This window comes from Hyperolius riggenbachi, chromosome 12, assembly GCF_040937935.1.
Source record: "Hyperolius riggenbachi isolate aHypRig1 chromosome 12, aHypRig1.pri, whole genome shotgun sequence".
NCBI classification, from domain to species: Eukaryota; Metazoa; Chordata; class Amphibia; order Anura; family Hyperoliidae; genus Hyperolius; species Hyperolius riggenbachi.
The window spans coordinates 54736257-54759227 of record NC_090657.1 but is presented as its reverse complement, the minus strand read 5'-3'; the positions used below and the strand labels follow the sequence as shown (position 1 = coordinate 54759227).

At 44.6% G+C, this 22971-nt stretch overlaps 1 protein-coding gene across 2 annotated transcripts in view; it reads right to left on the bottom strand.

The window, feature by feature from the left end:
• The window catches only part of UTP18 (UTP18 small subunit processome component), a 53356-nt gene that overhangs the window by 3635 nt on the left and 26750 nt on the right, over positions 1-22971 (bottom strand). For both annotated transcript variants that reach the window (XM_068263932.1, XM_068263933.1), the window contains exons 6-12: positions 22053-22147; positions 15492-15617; positions 13130-13304; positions 12173-12273; positions 10534-10624; positions 9474-9597; positions 6920-7094 (exon numbers count right to left, since the gene is read on the bottom strand). In XM_068263932.1, the coding sequence (XP_068120033.1) occupies positions 6920-7094; positions 9474-9597; positions 10534-10624; positions 12173-12273; positions 13130-13304; positions 15492-15617; positions 22053-22147 (887 nt within the window). The remainder of the gene's footprint in view (positions 1-6919; positions 7095-9473; positions 9598-10533; positions 10625-12172; positions 12274-13129; positions 13305-15491; positions 15618-22052; positions 22148-22971) is intronic.

Below are 22971 nucleotides of genomic sequence, written 5' to 3'. Positions count from 1 at the left end.
TTTCATAAACTGGTCACATGACCTAAAATAACCCAGCTGAAGTGGTTAACACCAGTGTGTGCTGTTAGGGGTGCTGCTGGTATTTGGCTCGGCAACATCACTCAGGTCAAAGTTGAACAGGGCAGAGCATAGACACAGCTGCCAGAGAAGACTGCAGCCTGCAGATCGGAAGATCTCTTCCACTGCAACTGGCTAGTGAAGGGGCTACATACCAGGTAATTTAAAGGGGTTCTTCCGCGAATGAGGAAAAAAAATCAAAATGGTTTATGCATGTTCTATTAAAAATCCTTCTAAAATAGTGTGAAAATTTTTTCAAAAAAATGAATGGTTTCACCAATACAACATGTAATGTATACAGTGACGGCTGACGGGACTGTGAGGCTAATCCATTTGTTAGGGGTGTTTTTTTTGTTACTTTCACTTCATAAGCTGCTCCCTACCTAGTTTTCATTGCTGTAATGCAGGGCTATGATGAAGTGCTGTGCAATGGCAGTTACAGCTATTAAAATAACGGCTGTGCTGCTCTGTAGTTTCTGCTTGTACTTCCTCACAGAGCTGACCCCCCTCCCCCCGCCTCTCCCTGTAGGCAGAGGTCGGGCAGCTCTTCGGAGCAAATCACGTGTTTACCTCGTTGCCGGGCAACCAGACTTCAGCGTCTGTGCAGAGGACTTCCTATCCATTGCACGGCAAGTTAGCTGCCTGAGCTACAGTTCAGTACAGTACAGTACAGAGAGGGGGGGGGGGAGGGGAGTCAGCTCTGTAAGGAAGTACAAGCAGAAACTACAGAGCAGCACAGCCGTTATTCAGCTGTAACTGCCATTGCACAGCACTTCATCATAGCCCTGCATTACAGCAATGAAAACTAGGTAGGGAGCAGCTTGTGAAATGACAGTAACAAAAAAACCACCCCTAACAAATGGATTAGCCTCACAGTCACCTCAGCCGTCACTGTATACATTACATGTTGTATTGGTGAAACCATTCATTTTTTTTAAAAACTTTTCACACTATTTTAGAAGGATTTTTAATAGATTATGCATAAACCATTTTGATTTTTTTTCCTCATTCGCGGAAGAACCCCTTTAAAGAGGAACTTTAACCCAGGATTTACCTTCATCCTAATCAGTGGCTGATATCCCCCCTTTCCCATGAGAAATCTTTACCCTTTTTCATGTAGATCATGAGGGGGCTCTGTATGGCTGATATTGTGGTGAAACCCCTCCCACAGTGTGATGTCATGGCCCTGACAATTTCCTGTCTGTTAACCTCATTGCATTGAGGGAAATAACATCTGTTTACAACTGCCAAGCAACCAGCATCTTCATCTGATCATGTATATATACCAACCTTTTAGCCTATCACATTGCTTGTGGGTGTGTTTTTAGATAATGGCAGTTGGTACTGTTATGTTTTTTCATGTCTACCAGCAGTAAAGATGATGACCTGCCAGCTCACAGAGGCTCAAGTAACATGAATGAATTACATGGTGAGATCCAATCATTCCATGATCTATTTTTTAAAGGGAACATAAACTTAGGAGGATATGGATTTTGCTGTTTAAAATGACACCAGTTGCCTGACTCTCCTGCTGATCCTGTGTCTCTAATACTTTTAGCCACAGCCCCTGAACAAGCATATCCAGATCAGGCGCTCTGAGTGAAATCAGACTAGATTAGCTGCATGCTTGTTTCAGGTGTGTGATTCAGGCACTACTGCAGCCAAAGAGATCAGCAGGACTGCCAAGCAACTGGTATTTATTAAAAGGAAGCATCCATATCCCTCTCAGTTAAGGTTCCTTTTAACTACTTACTTTGAAATATTTTAATTTCTTTTATCTCACTCCTAATTGGTACTAGCTTTCAGTAAAGTTCTCTTTAACTGCTTAAGGACCACGTCACGCCACCGTGGCGGCAGCCCCAGGAGCGCCTAACGCCGATCTGCGTAAAGTACTGGAGCTGGAACTTGCAGGAGAACTCGCGCGCATCTCCACTTGGTAGACGGAGATCAGCTCGGCCTTCAGTCTCCCAGCGGCGATCGCCGCTAGGAGAGTGTTAGTGGGCGAAACCGCTGTCTTTTCACTCGGTACAGCGCTGCTATCTAAGGTAGCGCTGTACTGGAAACAGCTGTGTGACACAGCTGTCCCCTCCAGTGTAACAGATTGGACGGCGGGGGGAGGGAAGGAAGATTTGAAAGAAAACAAAAAAGGAAATTTATTATAAAACTAATAAAATAAATATTTGTAAAAAAAATAAATAAATAAACCACAACAAACATTGGGCGAGCGATCAGACCCCACCAACAGAGAGCTCTCTTGGTGGGGAGAAAAGGGGGGGGGATCACTTGTGTGCCGAGTTGTGCGGCCCTGCAGCGAGCCCTTAAAGCAGCAGTGGCCATTTTTGTGAAAAATGGCCTGGTCTTTGGGGGGGAAGGGGGGGATGTTCCAGCTGGTTCGGGGCCTCCTCCCCCAAATCCACCAAATTGCCAAGTGCCCTGTCCAGCAGACAAACAAAGGGCACCCACTGGCAGAGGGATGCCCACTCCTGGCTCACGAGGTTGGTTCACTGCAGGAAGGGAGCCAACACCAAGCAGACCTGCTGCATCTGCCCCCACTGTGCGTTGGTGAGGAGCTGGAGGTTTTTTTTTTTTGGGGGGGGGGGGGGGGGTTAAAGCCTGTGGTCCTGAAGTGGTTAAAATGTATGCACAACTTCCCATATATTATTCACCTTTGTTCCCCTCCTGACTACATAAAGCAAATAGAGTATAACTGCAATTTTTTTCCTTCAACTTGATTTTTCCCGCCCCCCCCCTGTACAGTATAAAGGTGCGTATACATTCATAGATAGTTGCCTGACGGGACCGGGCTTCAATTCTGTGAGCAAGATTTTTGAGCAGAGCGCTATAGTCATGCAGACGCGTTGTGAGGCTATAGCCTTGCATTGCGCTCTGTTGCTCTGGAGGGGGGGGGGGAGGGACGACGCACTGAGCACAATGGAGTGGTTTCATGTGGAGGGGCTAGGAGGAGAACAATGCGTTCTGCCAAAACAATCTGCCACGTTGGATCTTTTTTTTTTATTTGTCGATCAAAATTCATTTTTAAAGTCAGTCCCCACAATCGGGTGTACATGTTATTTCCTTTTCAGGGTAGTTATGTATGTTTTATCTCATCATGTCAGCATTTCTGTTCTGGAAAGGAATTCACGTGTACGCACTGCTGTTATCACACCTGACCCGAGTATGGGGACCAACTTTAAAACTGAATTAAAATTGTGAGCAAAGAATTAAAATAAAGCTCAATATTAAAATAAAGCTGCAAAGTATCAATGAAGACTAAAATATCTGCAAGTCTGTCTACATTCTGCCGACCGATTCACGTATAATGTTTAGAAACTGCAACTAGAGACCATTTAGGAAAATGGACAACTGAATAGGTGCAGTTCTGTTCTTGTAGATGTTTGTCTAAAGGAGCTGCTATTACCCCTGTGCTAACTTGCAGGTGCCATATTGTGTCACATTCCCTACCACAGTTCTGTTCAAGGGTTCCTAAGATAGATGGCAATCATAATAATAAGGCCAGCTTAAGCCACAACTATTGCACTGTGAAATAACAAAAATGTCTAACTAAGCAAAAAAACATCTGACTGCATAGGACTTTGAATGGTGGGGAGCCCATTTGCATCGCTAGTTTATTGGGCCCCAATAGTTTGACTCCAAAGGCAACTCAGCACCTAAATATGAAATAAGCCTCATAAGGGTTCATAAGAGAGTGCACTTGGGGTTGGGAAGATCAGCATCTCCTTTTTATGGGGCTGCTCCTCTGCACCAACGCCCCCTCCCTTCCAGGGAATTGTCATCCCCGGGGAAAGACCGCAGGTACTGCAGATTCAGGTTCCTGGGCAGTGCTGCAATGCATGCTGGGAGATGTAGCCCATCATTGAAAATATAAATTCCTGTCCGAAAGATGTCCTAACAAAGACTACCTCTCCTGACATGCATTGCAGCAATTGGAGGCACTCGACACTGCTGGGACCTTCACAATGCTGGAGCTGCTGCCTCTTCCTGGGGCAGATGGCAGATCCCATATGAATGGGGGCAGGGGCGTAATAGGGGGTGCAGAGGTAGCAACCGCATCTAGGCTGTTGGGCCAGAGGGGCCCCGAGGAGCCCTCCCTCAACCACAGTATTAGCTCTCTATTGGTCCTGTGCTCATAAAAATCACTTCTATAGATGCTTTAAATAGTGGTAATCATTAAACTGTTCCCCATCCCCTTCTTGCACCTCTGACACTGTAGTTGCCATTGTCAGGTTTTGGTGCGCCGTATCAATTGTTATGTAAGGAACGCTTGGGGGGCCCCATTGTTAAACTTGCATCGGGGCCCACAGCTCCTTAGCTATGCCACTGAATGGGGGTTACGCAATGCCAATCACCCCAGTCCTCATCCCCCCCTTCCCAGATGGCACACTCTGTTATGAACCCTAAGGGCCCTTTTACTCTTACTGCATTAGTACGCATTGGTATGCATTTTTTCCATAGCAGTGCATTGTAAAAAAGCTTTCAGTTAAAATGTGCGTAGTGTGAACTGTGCCATAGGAAAACAAGGGCATTACTTTGAAAATCAGTTTTCTTTCAGTTTTAAAGAGAACCAGAGACAATAAAATAACATTTATACATGCCTGTGGCTTCCTCCAGCCCAATCAGCCTGGATCGCTCCCACGCCGCCGTCCTCCACTGCCTCTGTCCGCCGGTACCGGGTCCCGTCATTTCGGCCAGTTGACGCAGCGCAGTGCGCTCCCTCCGTACTGCGCAGGCGCACGCGTACAGATCCGGGGGAGCCCCTGGGCATGCGGAAGACTGGCCGTGTCCGGTGGAAGTGACGGGACCTGGTACCGGCGATAGAGGCAGCGGAGGCCGGTGGCGTGGGAGCGATCCCGGCTTATGGGGATGGAGGAAGCCCCAGGTATGTATAACATCTTTTTTTCATTTTTAAAATACGTTTGTTTCTGGTTCCCTTTAACTGAGAGCAACTGATATAGTGTAAAAGGGGCCTCAGGGGAGGTTTGTCAGAAATATTGCATTATCCTTCTTTATTTTTATGATTTTTGCTTTATAATTGGTCTTTTTTTTCAAGATGTCATAATAACATTGTTGAAATACTCTAATGGATTTTAGTGATGGCCAAGTAGATGCAAATAACTTTGAGTTGATTCAAATTTATATGCAAATTTGTGTAGCTTGAAAATGAACCAATCAAATGTTACCTCAGCAGGATTTGATTGGTTCATTTTCAAGCTGCATAAACATTTGCATAAACTTGCATCAACTCAAAGATCACTCATGAATTTATTTAACGGTGTGCAAATAGCCTGTGAAAAACAGTTCTGATTATCCCTGGCAGTGTGGGAATCATGACTTTATCTGGTGAGTTCCTGTATGACATATTTAAGATAAAATTGTGGGAAAATAGGAGAATGAGAGTAGCCAGTCTGTTACTAGAAATTGACAGTATTCTGGTGATGGACAAGGCTAAATGCATATGTATGCAATAAAGGGAGGAGCAAGTCCATTACAGAGTATAAAGGTGGAAACTTAGATTTTGTGGGGGCTGCTTAATCCAGAAAATAAAATGAGAAAGAGAGGGAGGATCAGAGGGGCTGGTAATGTACAGATGTAATTTTGCTAATGCAATTTTAACTACCAGTCCTTTTCTAATGTATTTTTACTTAAAGGGACACTTAGTCCAAAAAAAAAAAAATATGAGTTTTACTCACCTGAGGCTTCCAATAGCCCTCTGCAGCTGTCCGGTGCCTTCGCCGTCTCCCTCCGATCCCCCTGGCCCCGCCGGCAGCCACTTCCTGTTTCGGTGACAGGAGCTGACAGGCTGGGGACGCGAGTGATTCTTCGCGTTCCTGGCCACAATAGCGCCATCTATGCTGCTATAGCGTATATCATATACCATATAGCAGCATAGAGGGTGCTAATGTGTCTGGGAACGCAAAGAATCACTCGCGTCCCCAGCCTGTCAGCTCATGTCACCGAAACAGGAAGTGGCTGCCGGCGGGGCCAGGAGGATTGGAGGGAGACGGCGAGGGCACCGGACAGCTGCAGGGGGCTATTGTAAGCCCTAGATGAGTAAAACTCATTTTTTTTGTTTGACTTAAGTGTCCCTTTAATTTCTGATTATACACCTGTTCTAAGTAATTTTTGTATAGGCCATGTACAACCCTAACCCTATTCCTACAAGTATATATTTTTACATAAAAAGATTCAGGCCGGCTGCACACTGCAGACTGGCGGCACATTGGCTTTCGGGGATTACCGCATTAGTATGCGGTAATCCCAGTCTGGCAGCCGGCCAAGCAGGAAGTGATGCTCATTTCCTTTGGCCGATGTGATCACGTGTGCCGGAGCGTATTGGAAAAATTACATTTCCGCACATGTGCGACGCATAAAACCTGCACTGGGTTTTCACACTGACACGTCGCCATAGACTTACATGACTTCCGGTCTACTGCACGGCGACGCAGAACTGCATGGTAATATAATGTCTGAGCGTCGGGGATGTGGCGAAAATGTTGCATTGCGCCATACTGTGTAAAAGTCTCCATAGATTTTCAGTGCCCTGCGGTGGGGTACGGTACAATTACCACACCGCACTGCCCCGGTGTGAAAGGGCTCTAAGGCCTAAGTGTTCTAATTATTTCAACGAGGGGTAACTCTAACAAATCAATATTGTGGCTAACAGTGGTGTTGTAACTCATATCTGGCTCTGGGAGAATTAACGCTTTATTAGGTTAAGCTCCCTAAAATGGTTATCCTATATTGTATAGGAGCTATCAGGTTCATTTTATATGTACTTTATACATATTTAGGTGCTTGAGACCCTTTAAGATCAGTTACCAAACAGAGTGAGCAGCTGACTTACCAGCTTGACGGCGTCGTCCATCGTGTGGGAGGCCACGGCTAGGACTTCTGTCCGCGGATTGAATACCTGTGATGAGGCGCTGGTCACAAGGTTCATGATGGACTTCAGTGGTTTTGGGCTTGGGTCTTGTAAACAATCATTGAAACGATAGATGTTCACCACACCAGAGCCTGACCTGAATGATAAATCAACAGTCTGAGCTTTCTGGAGAACAGGTGGATTATGTACAGGATGGTCTGCAGTATGTATGAAGTGTCTGGTTAATCACTTCAGGTTTCGGGTTTTTTACCCCATAAGGTTTCTGATAATTCTGGCATTTCAGCTGTGTCCGCTATTGATACAGCAATAACTGGTGCTAGTCTACTTTAGGGGACCCAAAAGGAAACCTCACAGGGGACAGATCTCCAATCACAACACCCTCCACAGCACAAAGCGTTGTGATTGGCCATATAGTGTGGGTGTAGTTTATTACAACCTATCTGAAAGCTAGCAGTCCGGGAGGGTGCTGCCCACCCAGTCACATTAGCTAAACTTCCCCATGAGGTTTCCTAGAGTAGACTAGCGTAGGGTAGACTAGCGCCCAATAACTTTTATAATACTTTTGCTATCAAAGTTTCATTAACAGTTCCCATTCATTGATCTAAGTCCCCCTGTGAATAAAAGCTGTTGTCCATGAGACAGCGCCGTCATTCACAAAACCCTATAGTTACATGTCCACGCATTGCTTCCTCTTTGCATAGTATTACTATTGCATAGAGAAGTTTTGCGATAGGACATCTTGTAGCTATAATGGCCGAAAACTGAGAAATATTGATTTCAATTTTTTTCTTATTTCTCCTGTTAAAATACATTTAGAATAAAATAATTCTTAGCAAAAATTACCCCCAAAGAAAGCCTAATTGGTAGTGAAAAAAACAAGATACAGATAATTTTGTTGTGATAACTAGTAATAAAGCGATAGGCAAATTAATGGAAGGAGCGCTAAAAAATGGCTAGTTTTTTTATTTTTAAGGGGAAAAATCATTTTAGATTAAGTGGTTAAAGTATAATAGTTAATCAATACCCAAAGCAATAAGACTTCTTGCCATTCTCATTTACTCTCATGCAAGTAAAAACAGGTTCCCTAGTTTAAAGTGGATCCGAGACAAAACTTTTACTCATTGTATAATTATGTTCCTTTCATACAGTTTATAGGGCATTCCTCAAGCCCAATACTTTTTTTGTTTTGTTTTAATACTCTAATTCCCTATAAACTAAACAAGCCTCACCTACAGCTTTTCAGAGAGCCTTGGCACTGTAGCAAGGGCTTATGGGAGCTCAGTCTGGACAGGAGGAGGAGGAGGTTACTAGCCAAAGATTTCAGAGGCAGAGGGGAGGAGGGAGGAGGAGAGGGACTGAACTTACACACAGGCAAGCTGATAGCATCTCCAGCCCTCAGCCTGTGAAAATGTGACAAACAGAACATGGCTGCCCTCATTGTATCACAGGAAGAAATAATCATAAACGTTTGAAGCTGTTTGCAGCTAGATATGCTGTGTAAATTAAACTTAGAAAAGATATATAGTTACTTGTTCTAGTTAGTTTTTCATCTCGGATCCGCTTTAAAATGAAAGTGAATCGTCTTTAAAGCAAACCTGATGGGAAAATAAACTGATGAAGCAAATTTATCTATAGAGCTAATCCCATAGTCTTCTTTTGTATTTAAAAGTTAAAATCTACTTTTACATTTTCTTGGGCAAATAACAGTTTGTTTATTTACTTATTTGTGTAAGCAAGCTCCATACAGACACATTGTAACTGTTGACCTTGTTATCCGTTGCATACTGGGAGTGAGGCACCCCAAAGGATGAAATCAGAACTTCCTCTCTGTTATAAAGATAAGCAACAGCATAGTAATCTCTAAAGAAAAAAACATTTCTTTGTTACAGTTGATACAAATCCTGCAATAAATCTGCAGTGTGTCTACTTCCTGCTTTCCTGAAAGCAGGCATAGCGTTAACATCCTTTGTTCACAAATTAGCTGCTCAGCAGAGAAATGCTGAGATTCCTAAGCTGACAAAGCTGAGAGATCAAAAAACAGTGGTGATTGGTCACAGATGAGGGGGAATTAGACAGGCTAAACTCTCTAAATACATACAGGGTACATTTCTCTATGGTCTCCTTCTGGCCTGCGCAAGAGTTCAGGTCCACGTTAAAAAGTTTAAAAGGCAAGAAAAAAAAAACTCCAAAGTTCAAGACGAGGACACAGATAAGATACAAATATAATTTATAATATAATTAGAGTCTCAAGGTAAGAAAGAATTGGCTCGGAGCGCCTGTTATCTGTTCCATGCACTCAGATGTGTTTATCTCAGCCATGTGGTTTGACAACCCTAATAAGTAATCAGTGAGAATTATGCAAAGGTCCACAGAAACGGATTTATATAGAACCATAAACCCTTACAGTGAGAAAAAGGAAGACAGCCTAGCTCTAGGATTGGGACTGTATATTTATCGCACCATGTCCTGTATCAGTTCAGGTACTCTTTATGTAAGCTCAGTTACCCACACTTACCCGCAAGACATGTATTGACTGTCCTTTGACAAAGCCAAGGACGTCCCGCATAGGCTGCCTTCGTCGTGGAACCGGTTTAGACAACGCCTGCTTTTCACATCCCAGACATAAACCTCGCCATCGTCTGAAGGGTACAAAAAAAAATAAAAATTTAAAGTTGAAGTTTAACCGGTTTTACAGTTAAAACACTAGTTCGCCTTTTTAGTTTTTAAAGAATTTAGTACATTAATTCATTCAGATTTTAGGACGCAGGTCTCATGTCCTAATCAGCCCTCCTGTAGATTCCAGGATGAGAGACTCCCATCCTGCACTAAAAACCGCTGCGTACTCCACCTGTCAACAGCACTCGTGCACGTGTACAAGTGAATGATTGCTGCTGTAACAAATAGCAGCAATCATTTATTAAAAGTCGGGAAAAAAAAGTAAACCGTTTAAACTAAAAACAATAAAGTGCCCCCCCCCCCCCCCCCCCCCCCATAGCGAAGTGTCAACCCCTCCCCAACTAACCCCTTGTGTTACTTATACTTGGCCTTACATTTTGTGGACACCTAGAATGGCTGCCGCCCATACCAATCGTATGCAATCAATGCTATATAGATGCAGCGCGGTGTTATTGCCTAGCAATGTATCTTTACAGCACTGGGGTCCCCAAACTGTGCACCCTAGCGATGTCATCCATATGTAGTATCATCTTAACTATACGATCCAAATAATATATTTTGAGGGGTTGTATAAATGTGGCACTTGACATGTGATCATTGGAAAGGCCTATTTTTCCCTATAAAAACCCTAAAGTTCCTGTAGCCTCTCTGACAGCTCAAATCAGTCTGGCCATTCTCATCTACCGTCTCACTTCTTTTTGCAGCTCATTGGTTGTTTTCCAATTTCTGCATCTCTAGATGTGCATAAATGAGAAAATCAACATACTCAAATCATCCCAGATGAGAACAATAACTGAAGCTCCTAACCTGCATCTGCATGATTTAATGCTACGGTTGGCTGACTAGACAATTGCATGAATGCAGACATACACACAGGCAGTATATCTTCCACATTCTACCTGTGTTTGCAAAGACTTTGCTGCTGTCTGGGGAAAATGCTGATCGCACACAGTCGCCGTTCATCTTCATGCTTCCGAGCAGCGCTCGAGTCTTAAGCAACAGATTAAGAATAAGGTGAATACAGAAAAAAAAAAAAAAAAAAAAAAAGAAGATTCTAATTTCATCAAAATTGATATTTAAAAAATGTTCATTGCCAGAAAGCTTGGTATATTCCTACATAATTGGTATGGTTTAAAAGGAAATAAATATGGCAGCCTCCATGTCCCTCCCGTTTCAGGTTTTGCAAGGTGGTGGGACAGGAAAGCCCAGGACCATAAAAACACAAAGACGACAAAAAAAAAATGGCACCAGGGTGTAATATACCAAGACACCAGAAACATTCTAGCATAAGACGATAATGCCCAATTTGTGGCTCATTTTTCTCTAGAAGAAAGGTACCTTTTATGGTCCTTTAAATTACAGACCTCAATTAATATCTACAAAGATCAATTCACAAAGATTACAGCATTCGGTAAAATGAAGTGAGATGTTCGGGATTTATCTCCAGCTGTGAGCTGTCGTCAGCCAACAATCAGGATTCGATAAAATGTTACAGACAATTAGTGGTGTAACTGCAATTCATTGGACCCCACAGCAAAACTTTGATGCCCCCCCCCCCCTGTTCACACCCCTTCCCTTGCCTCCCCTTGGGGCCCTTCACAGCCTGGGGCCCATCTCACAAGGGTCATAAACAAATGTGGCCATCAGGAAACTCACACCCATAACAAGTGTAGCCACAAATATACCTGATCTGAAGTATAGTCCCCAGTATCGGAGGAAGGGAAGGTTAGTATTTGGGGCCCTCCAAAGCTCTGGGCTGCTCACCTCTAGTTACGCCCCCGCAGACAAAGGAGACAGCCAATAGGCTGCTTTGTGACTGATGGAACAGCCCAGGGGTTGTTCCAAAAGGATTAGGGGATATATCTATAGTTGTATACTGGTTTGACAAGGTGTATGTCTGATCTGCTATCTGTCTTGCCAAAGGGGACCCTGCGTGGCCCCGAAACGTGCATCGACCTAAGCAGGTCAGACCGTGTCTGCACATGTATGTGATGGGAGAATAAATACTTCACGTTTATTGCTTCAACGGTTTGTGTGCGGACTACTTCATGAAAATTACTTAGCCAATAGGAGGAGTCACCCTGTCCTACTACTCCCTCCATTGGTGCCGATATGCTGTCGGGAAGGACAAGTTTCTCCCGCTAAGGCAGCAGAGAAGAGAGCCAGTATAGAAGAGGTTTCCCCTGCAGCCCTTTAGACATTAACCCTTCAGACTTCTGTTCCAAGATACTGAGGAGCAACTGGTGAAATCATCCAAGCATGGAGTGTCTTATGTTTATTGAAAGTTCATGTAAACGCAGGCTATTAAAAAAAAATGTTAATAAGATTGATAGACAGATTCAGAGGGACTAGAAGGGGGCATGCTGATCTAAAGGGATGCCGAGGATGCCTCTTACTATTTTAATGCTGTCACTGCACAGAAGTGAGAGACATCGCATAGCAGAACACAGCTCAGAGATGGATTAAGACGCAATGGGGCCCTAGGCAAGGTAATAGATTTGGGTGAATCAGGCCCATTGCATCTAGAGTTTATTTTACCTTCATGGACAGCAGATGTAAGAACCCGAAGGTCCCCTGCAGGAGAAGGAACGTCCCGTCTGGAGATACATCAAAATGCTTGATGCACTTTTCTTGCAGGCCTGGAAATGAGATGCAACATAGTATAGAGGTATGGCACTGAGAGCTCTCAGAGCAATGTCACATGCAACAAGTCTAGGTCAGACCTCAGCTAAGATACATGAGGTTACTCCAGAGCTAAACTATGAGCATCCAGTAATGTATCTCAGGGGATGATCACAGCTTTAGAAAACAGTACAAAATTAAGAAAATGGAGAATTGGTAGACATAGAAATTACAGTGACAAATGTAACATGATGGACAAAACATATAGCAAATTCCTGGACACAAATGGTGAGCCCTGCCCTTGTGTGCTTAAAATCTAAAGGAATAGGGAGGAAACAAGAAGCGTGGTAGTATACAATATTTACAGCTAGAGGCAGTGTGTTTTTGGTTATATTTAGCAAGGAGTACAACTTGGCCAGATGTCAAAGGGGAATTTCCTAAGTTAGAGTGTATGCTTGTTGGAAAAAGTGAGTTTTGAGGGAGTGCGTAAAATGTCAAAAGGTTGTAGAGTGAAGGATATGTTTTGGAAAGAGATTCCAGAGGAGGGGTGAGGCACATGAGAAGTCTTGTATATGTGAATGTGAGGAGGTGATTCTAGAGGTGGACAAAAGGTCATGTGCAGATCTGAGATTGTGGTTGGGTTGGTATATGGAAACTTGTAAAGAAACTTGTGAAGAGCTGTACCGGGGGGGGGGGGGGGGGGAGCTTTGTAATTAGAACTGGAACCTGAGCTGTAAGTGTACTGGACTAAGTTTGAAATTGATCCTCTAATGGGCAACCAATGAAGAGCTTGACAGAGAGGAGCAGCTAGAAGAATGATGAAGAATATTGGTTTCCTACCATGATAAGGGGGTAGAGGAAGCCCAGACTCACCCCTTATTCCAAGGACAGGTATAATGCTGCCACCCATCATGTCATACACATAAAATATCTTGTGTCGCAGGCCAGTGGCGATCACCTGTTCCCCATTTGCGCTGAACTGGGCCTTGAAAACTGGAAATTTTTCTAAGTGGATGCTTTGTATCTTGGGGTTTTGTTTGCCATCAACCTAAAGAAGAGAAGTAATAAAATAGGTAAATAAATCCATGCATCAGACTGTTTATGCTGACAGTCTAGTAACATACGTTGAAAATCATTTAAAGAGAACCTGAGGTGGGTATTTAAAAACTTTAGAGAACACAGAGGCATATCCTGTGCGCTATGACATGCCTCTGTGTTGCCACCTCAAAGTCCCCCAACATTAAGTTATGCAGCCTTCTCTTCCCATTGCACTTTAAGAGACCAGCTTTTTCTGCTCACTTTGGAACATACATTCTGCAGTGCCGCCTGTGACAAAATGTGCAACGGCGGAATGCTCCCGGCAGCTGGAGCATGACGTAGGCACAGAGCAGTCCAACTGGCGTAACTGAAGTCTTTGTGCTGGCCAGGATTTAAGCCGAACCAAGCCGCCTGGAAAGACAGGAGAGGGAGCACATGGGGCTGGAGAAGGCCCCAGGTAAGTATAAACTGTTCCATTTTACATGTTTTCTGCTGTAATACAGGAAATGTGGTTTGGAAACTATTGTGCTTCCTACTTTTGGTGTTACATGGTTATGTCTGAATGACCCGCCCACCAGCTGCAATCAGAGATGAGAGGAGGTGAGCTGCAGTGGAGTTTGGGAGACAAATTTGTCCCATAAAAATGTGTTTATAAAGTCTTCAGGAAGTGTGTACTAATACTGTAGAGTCTTGCTTATCAGTCACTGTCGGGGATTGGCTGATGCTGGATAAGGGGGCCTTCTGGTTGCTTGAGGCTCAGTGTTAAAGGGAACCAGAGACGAAGCACCATCATGTATTTTACCATATATATCAGTGGGAGCATTAGAGAAAACACCTACCTTGCTTTCTGTTTCATTCTGCACTGCACAGCTTGCTTCTAATCAGCCCTGATAAAATCCCAGACTGAGCATTCAGTCTGGCTTTGCTCAGGAATATTTATAGCTCAGTCTGTGTTCTCTCATGTCTTTTCATGTCTAAGCCTGCCCCCTGCTGGCTCTGCTCAGGAATCATTATAGCTGAATCATTATAGCAAAGCCAGACTGAATGCTCAGTCGGGGATTTTATCAGGTCTGATAAGAAACAAGCTGTGCAGTGCAGAATGAAACAGAAAGGATGGTAGGTGTTTTCTCTAATGTTCCCACTGATCTATATGGTAAAATACATGAGGGTGCTTCGTCTCTGGTTCCCTTTAAAAATAGGCCTAGCTAATGCAGTACTATACCCCACTTTATATCCATACCATAAACATAAATACAGTAATTGAAAGTATATTAAACTTGGTGGACCCCTTAAGGCAGCAGAGACAGCAATACTCTCCCAGTAATAAAAACACATATAAGTAAAATACTTGTTCTACTTACAAAACATATGTATTGTACTGTCCACCTTTTGATTTCAGTGAATTTAATATAGTAAAGAGAAAACTGGTCCAGGCATTTCTCATCTTTACTGCCTCTGACTGAAGCCAATCCTGATGTAATTTCCCCCTACTCTTTTTTTTTCTTCTCCTAGAAACTGATCATACCTAGCTTGCAAACACATGTGAGCACAGCATAGATCTTATCTCAGCAGCTTCTGTAGAGGGGTGAGGTGTATTTCCCTTCCCAGCCTCCTGTCACATTGAACTGCCCTCAGCCAATTAGTGAGGAGCAGGAATGTGTGTGAGAGGGGAGGTAACAAGCTTCCCTCTCTCTGGCAATGTACCACAATACAGCCTGGCCTACTGAGATAAGATTTATTACAGCAGAAAGTGTGTGTGTGTGTGTGTGTGTGTGTGTGTGTGTGTGTGTGTGTGTGTGTGTGTGTGTGTGTGTGTGTGTGTGTGTGTGTGTGTGTGTGTGTGTGTGTGTGTGTGTGTGTGTGTGTGTGTGTGTGTGTGTGTGTGTGTGTGTGTGTGTGTGTGTGTGTGTGTGTGTGTGTGTTAGGGGCAGAGAAAAGTACATAGAATTAGTATTTATCTACTTGTATACAACATGTCTTTTTTATTTCTAGATTAGCACGGGTGTCACTTGTTCTTTAAGCCCAGCAGAGCCCACAAACAGCCTTTGAAGTTGGCCTTCACCAATGTGAGTGCTGCTGGCGATTTGTGCTGGTTGGTTGAGAATCCTGGTTAGTTGAGTTCTGGATAACCGGGACTGTACTGTACTATTCTTTTTCCTATTTCTTCCTTATTATAGTATAAATAACTGCAGCATACCTGGAACAGGGATACGGAGCGGTCAAGTCCAGCCGTCATAAGAACTTGGGCTGATGGATGGAATTGCACTGTTGTGAGGGGAGCCTTACTTTGTCTTTCATGATTTGCATTCAAGCACTTTTTTATCTGATAAAAACAAACATAATAACATAATAAGGAAATAAAAGCATGTAAAACACAAAATGTCAAATCAGTCCCAAACTTCCCCTGATCAATAACTAAATTATAGTCTATAGCTGAACCCACCAGTTGTAAGAAACCCCTGACTGTTTACATGTGCTTCCTACTATCATATACTTTAGACCAGTGTTTCTCAACCTAGGGTTCGGAGCCCCGGGGGTACATCAGCATCTGTCAGGGGGTCCCCAAGGGGCCTCAGACAAAATGGCGGATCTCGCCCTACAAGAAAGAAGTGGCAGGCAAGGCAGGCAGTGTCTGTGCACCTACACTGAGGCACCACCTGTACTTGGCTATCTATTCTGGAGCAGCTATAGCTCACTACCTACACTGGGGCACCACCTGTACTTGGCTATCTATTCTGGAGCAGCTATAGCTCACTACCTACACTGGGGCACCACCTGTACTTGGCTATCTATTCTGGAGCAGCTATAGCTCACTACCTACACTGGGGCACCACCTGTACTTGGCTATCTATTCTGGAGCATCTATAGCTCACTACCTACACTGAGGCACCACCTGTACTTGGCTATCTATTCTGGAGCACCTATAGCTCACTACCTACACTGGGGCACCACCTGTACTTGGCCATCTATTCTGGAGCATCTATAGCTCACTACCTACACTGAGGCACCACCTGTACTTGGCCATCTATTCTGGAGCACCTATAGCTCACTACCTACACTGAGGCACCACCTGTACTTGGCCATCTATTCTGGAGCACCTATAGCTCACTACCTACACTGGGGCACCACCCGTACTTGGCTATCTATTCTGGAGCACCTATAGCTCACTACCTACACTGGGGCACCACCTGTACTTGGCCATCTATTCTGGAGCATCTATAGCTCACTACCTACACTGAGGCACCACCTGTACTTGGCCATCTATTCTGGAGCACCTATAGCTCACTACCTACACTGAGGCACCACCTGTACTTGGCCATCTATTCTGGAGCACCTATAGCTCACTACCTACACTGGGGCACCACCCGTACTTGGCTATCTATTCTGGAGCACCTATAGCTCACTACCTACACTGGGGCACCACCTGTACTTGGCTATCTATTCTGGAGCATCTATAGCTCACTACCTACACTGGGGCACCACCTGTACTTGGCTAACTATTCTGGAGCATCTATAGCTCACTACCTACACTGAGGCACCACCTGTACTTGGCTATCTATTCTGGAGCAGCTATAGCTCACTACCTACACTGGGGCACCACCTGTACTTGGCTATCTATTCTGGAGCACCTATAGCTCACTACCTACACTGGGGCACCACCTGTACTTGGCTATCTATTCTGGAGCACCTATAGCTCACTACCTACACTGGGGCACCACCTGTACTTGGCCATCTATTCTGGAGCATCTATAGCTCACTACCTACACTGGGGCACCACCTGTACTTGGCCATCTATAGCTCACTACCTACACTGGGGCACCACCTGTACTTGGCCATCTATAGCTCACTACCTACACTGGGGCACCACCTGTACTTGGCCATCTATAGCTCACTACCTACACTGGGGCACCACCTGTACTTGGCCATCTATTCTGGAGCATCTATAGCTCACTACCTACACTGGGGCACCACCTGTACTTGGCCATCTATAGCTCACTACCTACACTGGGGCACCACCTGTACTTGGCCATCTATTCTGGAGCATCTATAGCTCACTACCTACACTGGGGCACCACCTGTACTTGGCCATCTATAGCTCACTACCTACACTGGGGCACCACCTGTACTTGGCCATCTATAGCTCACTACCTACACTGGGGCACCACCTGTACTTGGCCATCTATTCTGGAGCACCTATAGCTCACTACCTACACTGGGGCACCACCTGTACTTGGCCATCTATTCTGGAGCATCTATAGCTCACTACCTACACTGGGGCACCACCTGTACTTGGCCATCTATTCTGGAGCATCTATAGCTCACTACCTACACTGGGGCACCACCTGTACTTGGCCATCTATTCTGGAGCATCTATAGCTCACTACCTACACTGGGGCACCACCCGTACTTGGCTATCTATTCTGGAGCATCTATAGCTCACTACCTACACTGGGGCACCACCTGTACTTGGCCATCTATTCTGGAGCATCTATAGCTCACTACCTACACTGGGGCACCACCTGTACTTGGCCATCTATAGCTCACTACCTACACTGGGGCACCACCTGTACTTGGCCATCTATAGCTCACTACCTACACTGGGGCACCACCTGTACTTGGCCATCTATTCTGGAGCATCTATAGCTCACTACCTACACTGGGGCACCACCTGTACTTGGCCATCTATAGCTCACTACCTACACTGGGGCACCACCTGTACTTGGCCATCTATAGCTCACTACCTACACTGGGGCACCACCTGTACTTGGCCATCTATTCTGGAGCATCTATAGCTCACTACCTACACTGGGGCACCACCTGTACTTGGCCATCTATAGCTCACTACCTACACTGGGGCACCACCTGTACTTGGCCATCTATTCTGGAGCATCTATAGCTCACTACCTACACTGAGGCACCACATGTACCTGGCTATCTATACTGGAGCAGCTATAGCTCACTACCTACACTGAGGCACCACATGTACCTGGCTATCTATACTGGAGCACCTATAGCTTGCTACAAACCCTGTGGCACCTGTACCTGGTTACCTATACTGGGGTACCTATATCTTGCTACCTATACTGGGGGCACCTGTACCTTGCTAACCTATACTGGTGGCACCTATGTCTGTATACCTATACTGGGGGCACATATGCCTTGCTACCTATACTGGGGGACCTATACCTGGATACCTATACGGGGGCACCTACATCTCGCTAGGACAGGGGCAGAAGAGGTAAAAAAGGGGAAATAGAGTGGGACAAAAGAGGCACAGGGAGAACAGAGATAATACGGGGAGATGTGGTGACACAGTGGGGGACAAAATAAGTCACAAACTGAGGTGGCACAGAAGGGGGACAAAAGGGGCATAGGGAGAACAGAGGGGGACAAAAGAGAATGGATTCAGGTTAAGAATGGGAAAAGTTCCCATCTCATATGTTAACCAGGGACTACCTGTATTTTGCTAGTATTTGGCTCCACCCACATCATGCAATGGCTACACCCACTTTTTGCCGTTGTGCTTTCTTCAGTAGGGGGTACATTTGCTTAGGGATGACCCACGAAGGGGTACATGTGGTGAAAAGGTTGAGAACCACTGCTTTAAGGGGCCCATACACTGGTCGATTTCAGCATCCATCGATCAGAAATTGATTCTTTCAAATCAGCCAATTGATCGATTTACGATTGATTTGATCTGACAGGGTGGAAAATCTAGGTTGATCTGTTGCTGGCAGCAGATTGATGGCCCATAGAGTTGCATTGGATCGAATGGTGCAATAATGCATTTAGATTGATTTTCAATAGATTTCTAATAGATTTCAGTCTGAAATCTATTGGAAATATGATCCTAGTGTGTGGCACACATCAAAAAGATTCCTGTCAGATTCAACTTGACAGGCATCTGACAGAAATATATCTGATGGTCAAATCTGCTGAAAATCTATACGTATATGGACACCTATAGACATACAACACTGCTATGGCTATAATTACTAGATCATTCCCAGTGGTTTCTGATTGCTATCTGAAGTCAAGAAGGAATTTCTTTGCCCTTTTCCGCAGGTCTTTGTCTGCTTCCTCAGGTAAATACAAACAGATAAACTTTCTCTATGATCTGTGTAGGGCATGGGCAGCGAATGCCGGGCATACACTACTACAATTATGTGCCGGATCGAGCCAGCGTCTCGATGCCGGCGCATGTCCGCGCGGATCGATCCCCGCTCGTCCAAGCGGGGAATCTATCCGCCAGGTCATCGGACCTGTCGGATATTATCAAGCGAGCCATCAGCGGTACGATTGATAAGGGAGACAAATGCAGTGTATGCCTAGCATTATGCCTAGTACACACCATACAATTTTCTGTCAGATTATTTTTTGTAAAGTACTGGGAGAGACTGGTCATTATCTCTGGTACATTGTCTTCTGGTTATCTCCTGCTGAGTAAGAACAATGCCTAATTGCTAGGCAGATAGCTGGTTAGATGCTTAGGTAATGGAAGGAACGCCTTGGAAGCAGTATACCAGGTGTATGTAGCCAGTATACTTTGCTAGTGCTCAGTCTCGACCGGATTGTCAAAGCGGGCGTTGGTTCACCAAAACAAAAAGAGAGACGGCACACAATTGGCTGCAAAAACTGTTGCTGTGTATTATGAAGCAAAGCACTGCATACGGCTACAGATAATTTCCAACATGTTGGAAATAATCTATCTGGCAGGTAAATCTAAAGGCTCGTACACACGACGGATTTTTCCAAACGAACTGTCGTTTGGACGTTTGAACATTCGTCGTTTGGATGTCAAATCGGGCGTGTGTATGATCGGTCGTTCAGCTGATAAGACTGCTTGGCGGATTGATCAAATCCAGTCTTAGCTGAACGACCGATCATACATACGCCCGATTTGAGGTCCAAACGACCGGACGTTTAACCTTCCTGGCGGTTTAATTTTTCTGCCAAACAGTCAGAAATCCTTTTTTTTTTATTTATTTTTTTGTGTTTCATGTAAAGCTACCAGAGTGGTAGCTACATGAAACACCACTAGAGGGCGCATGTGTCCCTCTAGTGCGATCGTCAATAACGTATATAACGCGCTCCCCTGTTTGGCTTCTCCTGTCGCCATGGCGACGATCAGAATGATGTCATGGACGTCAGACGCCTCCGATCCAGCCCATAGCGCTGCCTGGAAGTCATTGGTCCGGGCAGCGCAGGGCTCTGGCGGGGGGGCCTCTTCCGCCGCTGCGTGCGGGCGATTGCCGCAGAGCGGCGGCGATCAAGCTGTACGCGCGGCTAGCAAAGTGCTAGCTGTGCGCACAGCACTTTAAATGGGCCAAATCGCCCCACCAGGGGCTGAGATATCTTCCTGCGCGGCATAGCCCGAGCTCAGCTTGGGCTTACCGCCAGAAAGGTTAAATGTGCAAACGACCGGTCGTTTGGAAAAATCCGACGTGTGTAGGTACCTTAACAGAAAATTGTATGGTGTGTACCTAGCATTAAAGCTGGGAATACACCATGAGATTTTTTTTGTCAGATAGATGGTTCAATAGACAATTTCCAACAGGTCCGATCTGATTTTTGATCGTTTTTCTGATCGATTCCTTATAGAAGTGAATGGAAATCGATTCGAAAAACGATCTGAAAATCGATCGGACAGTAAATCTGCTGAAAAATCTCATCAAGTATTTCCAGCATTAAGGTGGGAAGGATATCATGAAGCATAAAACAAACAGAGAAGATGCTTAACAAAGAGAAACTCCACACAAGACTTCAAGAAGAGTAGGTGGTAGTTTCACATTAATTTACAACTCCAGTATAGCCAGTCTTTTAAGGGTATTATGCTTTCCTCTAGATCAACTGGGAAATGTGAGGTTGCGGACAACACCGCACCATATTTTCCGGCTGAACCTGATGGATGACTTTTTTTCAACCAAACTATGTAACTATGCTATGCACCTTTGAATGATGTGCCAAAAATATAGAACATGAGGCAATGAGATAGACCGCGTTTACAGGAAATTTGTTGTACAGTTAGGTCCATAAATATTTGGACAGACAACTTTTTTCTAATTTTGGTTTTGCACATTACCACAATGAATTGTAAATGAAACAACTCAGACGCAGTTGAAGTGCAGATTTTCAACTTTGTCAGTGGGGTGAACATAAAGATGTGAAGCAACTAAAGCATTTTTTTTTAAACACAAACCCTTCATTTCAGGGTCTTAAAGGTAATTAGAAAATTGACTCGCTAGGTCTGATAATCCCTGAATCTGTGATCTATTATCTACTCGCCAGGCCTGATGAACCCTGAATCTGTGATCTATTATCTGCTCACCAGGTCTGATGAATCCTGAATCTATAATCTATTATCTGCTCGCCAGGCCTCCTGATCCCTGAATCTGTGATTGGTTATCTGCTCACCAGGTCTGATAAACCCTGAATCTGTGATCTATTATCTACTCGTCAGGTCTGATGAACCCTGAATCTGTGATCTATTATCTACTCGTCAGGTCTGATGAACCCTGAATCTGTGATCTATTATCTACTCGTCAGGTCTGATGAACCCTGAATCTATGATCTATTATCTGCTCACCAGGTCTGATGAACAAAGCATGAGCGTCAAAACAGGAAGCAGCTACTAAAGTCAGAATTTATCTATTTCAGCAATAATTTTACACCCTCTCCAAAGTTTTTACCTGTAACACAGAGGAAAGGAGAGAAGATTTATCATATACAAGTGTGAGGAGCAGAGAAATCTCCTTACCTCCAGGGTACCCTTTGGTAATGAAGTTGACTTTGCTAACAAATTTCCAGTTTTACTCAAGAGGTTGTCTTCATCTTCTTCGTCACTGTCATCATCTGTGGTGAAAATGTAGGATTAATTCTAAAGTTGGTTTGTAACAGAGCATCATCAGTGCCGGGGTCATATATTACCTTATATACTCACATATAAGCCTAATTTTTCAGCACAAAAAATGGGCTGAAAAGTTACCCCCTTGGCTTATATGCGAGTCAGTGGAGCAGAACGGATGACAGGGCAGGTTTTGTTACTGGCAGTGGATTGTGAGGATCTTGCACTTGCTAGCTGGCTTCTTGCTGTGTCCATGACCCGCATCCCCTGCAACATGGTGCGCAGAGTGCGCTGCTCTAGACAAGCTGTGCCCCCTGGCTTGTGGAGTGGAGTGTGCAAGCAATATGTCAGCAGTGATCGTGTGTTCTTCATGTGTGGCAATCGCTGTGTCTCCAATCTATGACACCAGCTAGTGGCATCTTGAAACACAGCTGTATTATCCTTGTGGTACATCTGGCTATGGGTAAAACCTAAAAGGAATGAGTTATACTAGGGGCACATTTGGCTATTTTGGAGGGAGCTATACAGGAGAGGGGGCTTATACGAGTCAATCACTTTTTCCTGGTGTATGAGGGAAAATGGGTATTTCGGCTTATACACGAGTATATACGGTACATAAAGAGCTTCATTCTAGGTTATTAACCTGTAACCAGATTGCAATTATGTGTGCCAGCATGACAGATGGCTAGTGGGTTCTCATGGTCAAGGGGTGATGGCAGCCACACTTTTTACGAAGGGGCTACATTTGTCATCTTTTTTAGGTACCCCCAGCAAAAATCTGGATACAATAGTCTCTAGTTTTACTAGAATAGTCAGTGCACTCAAGGAGAAC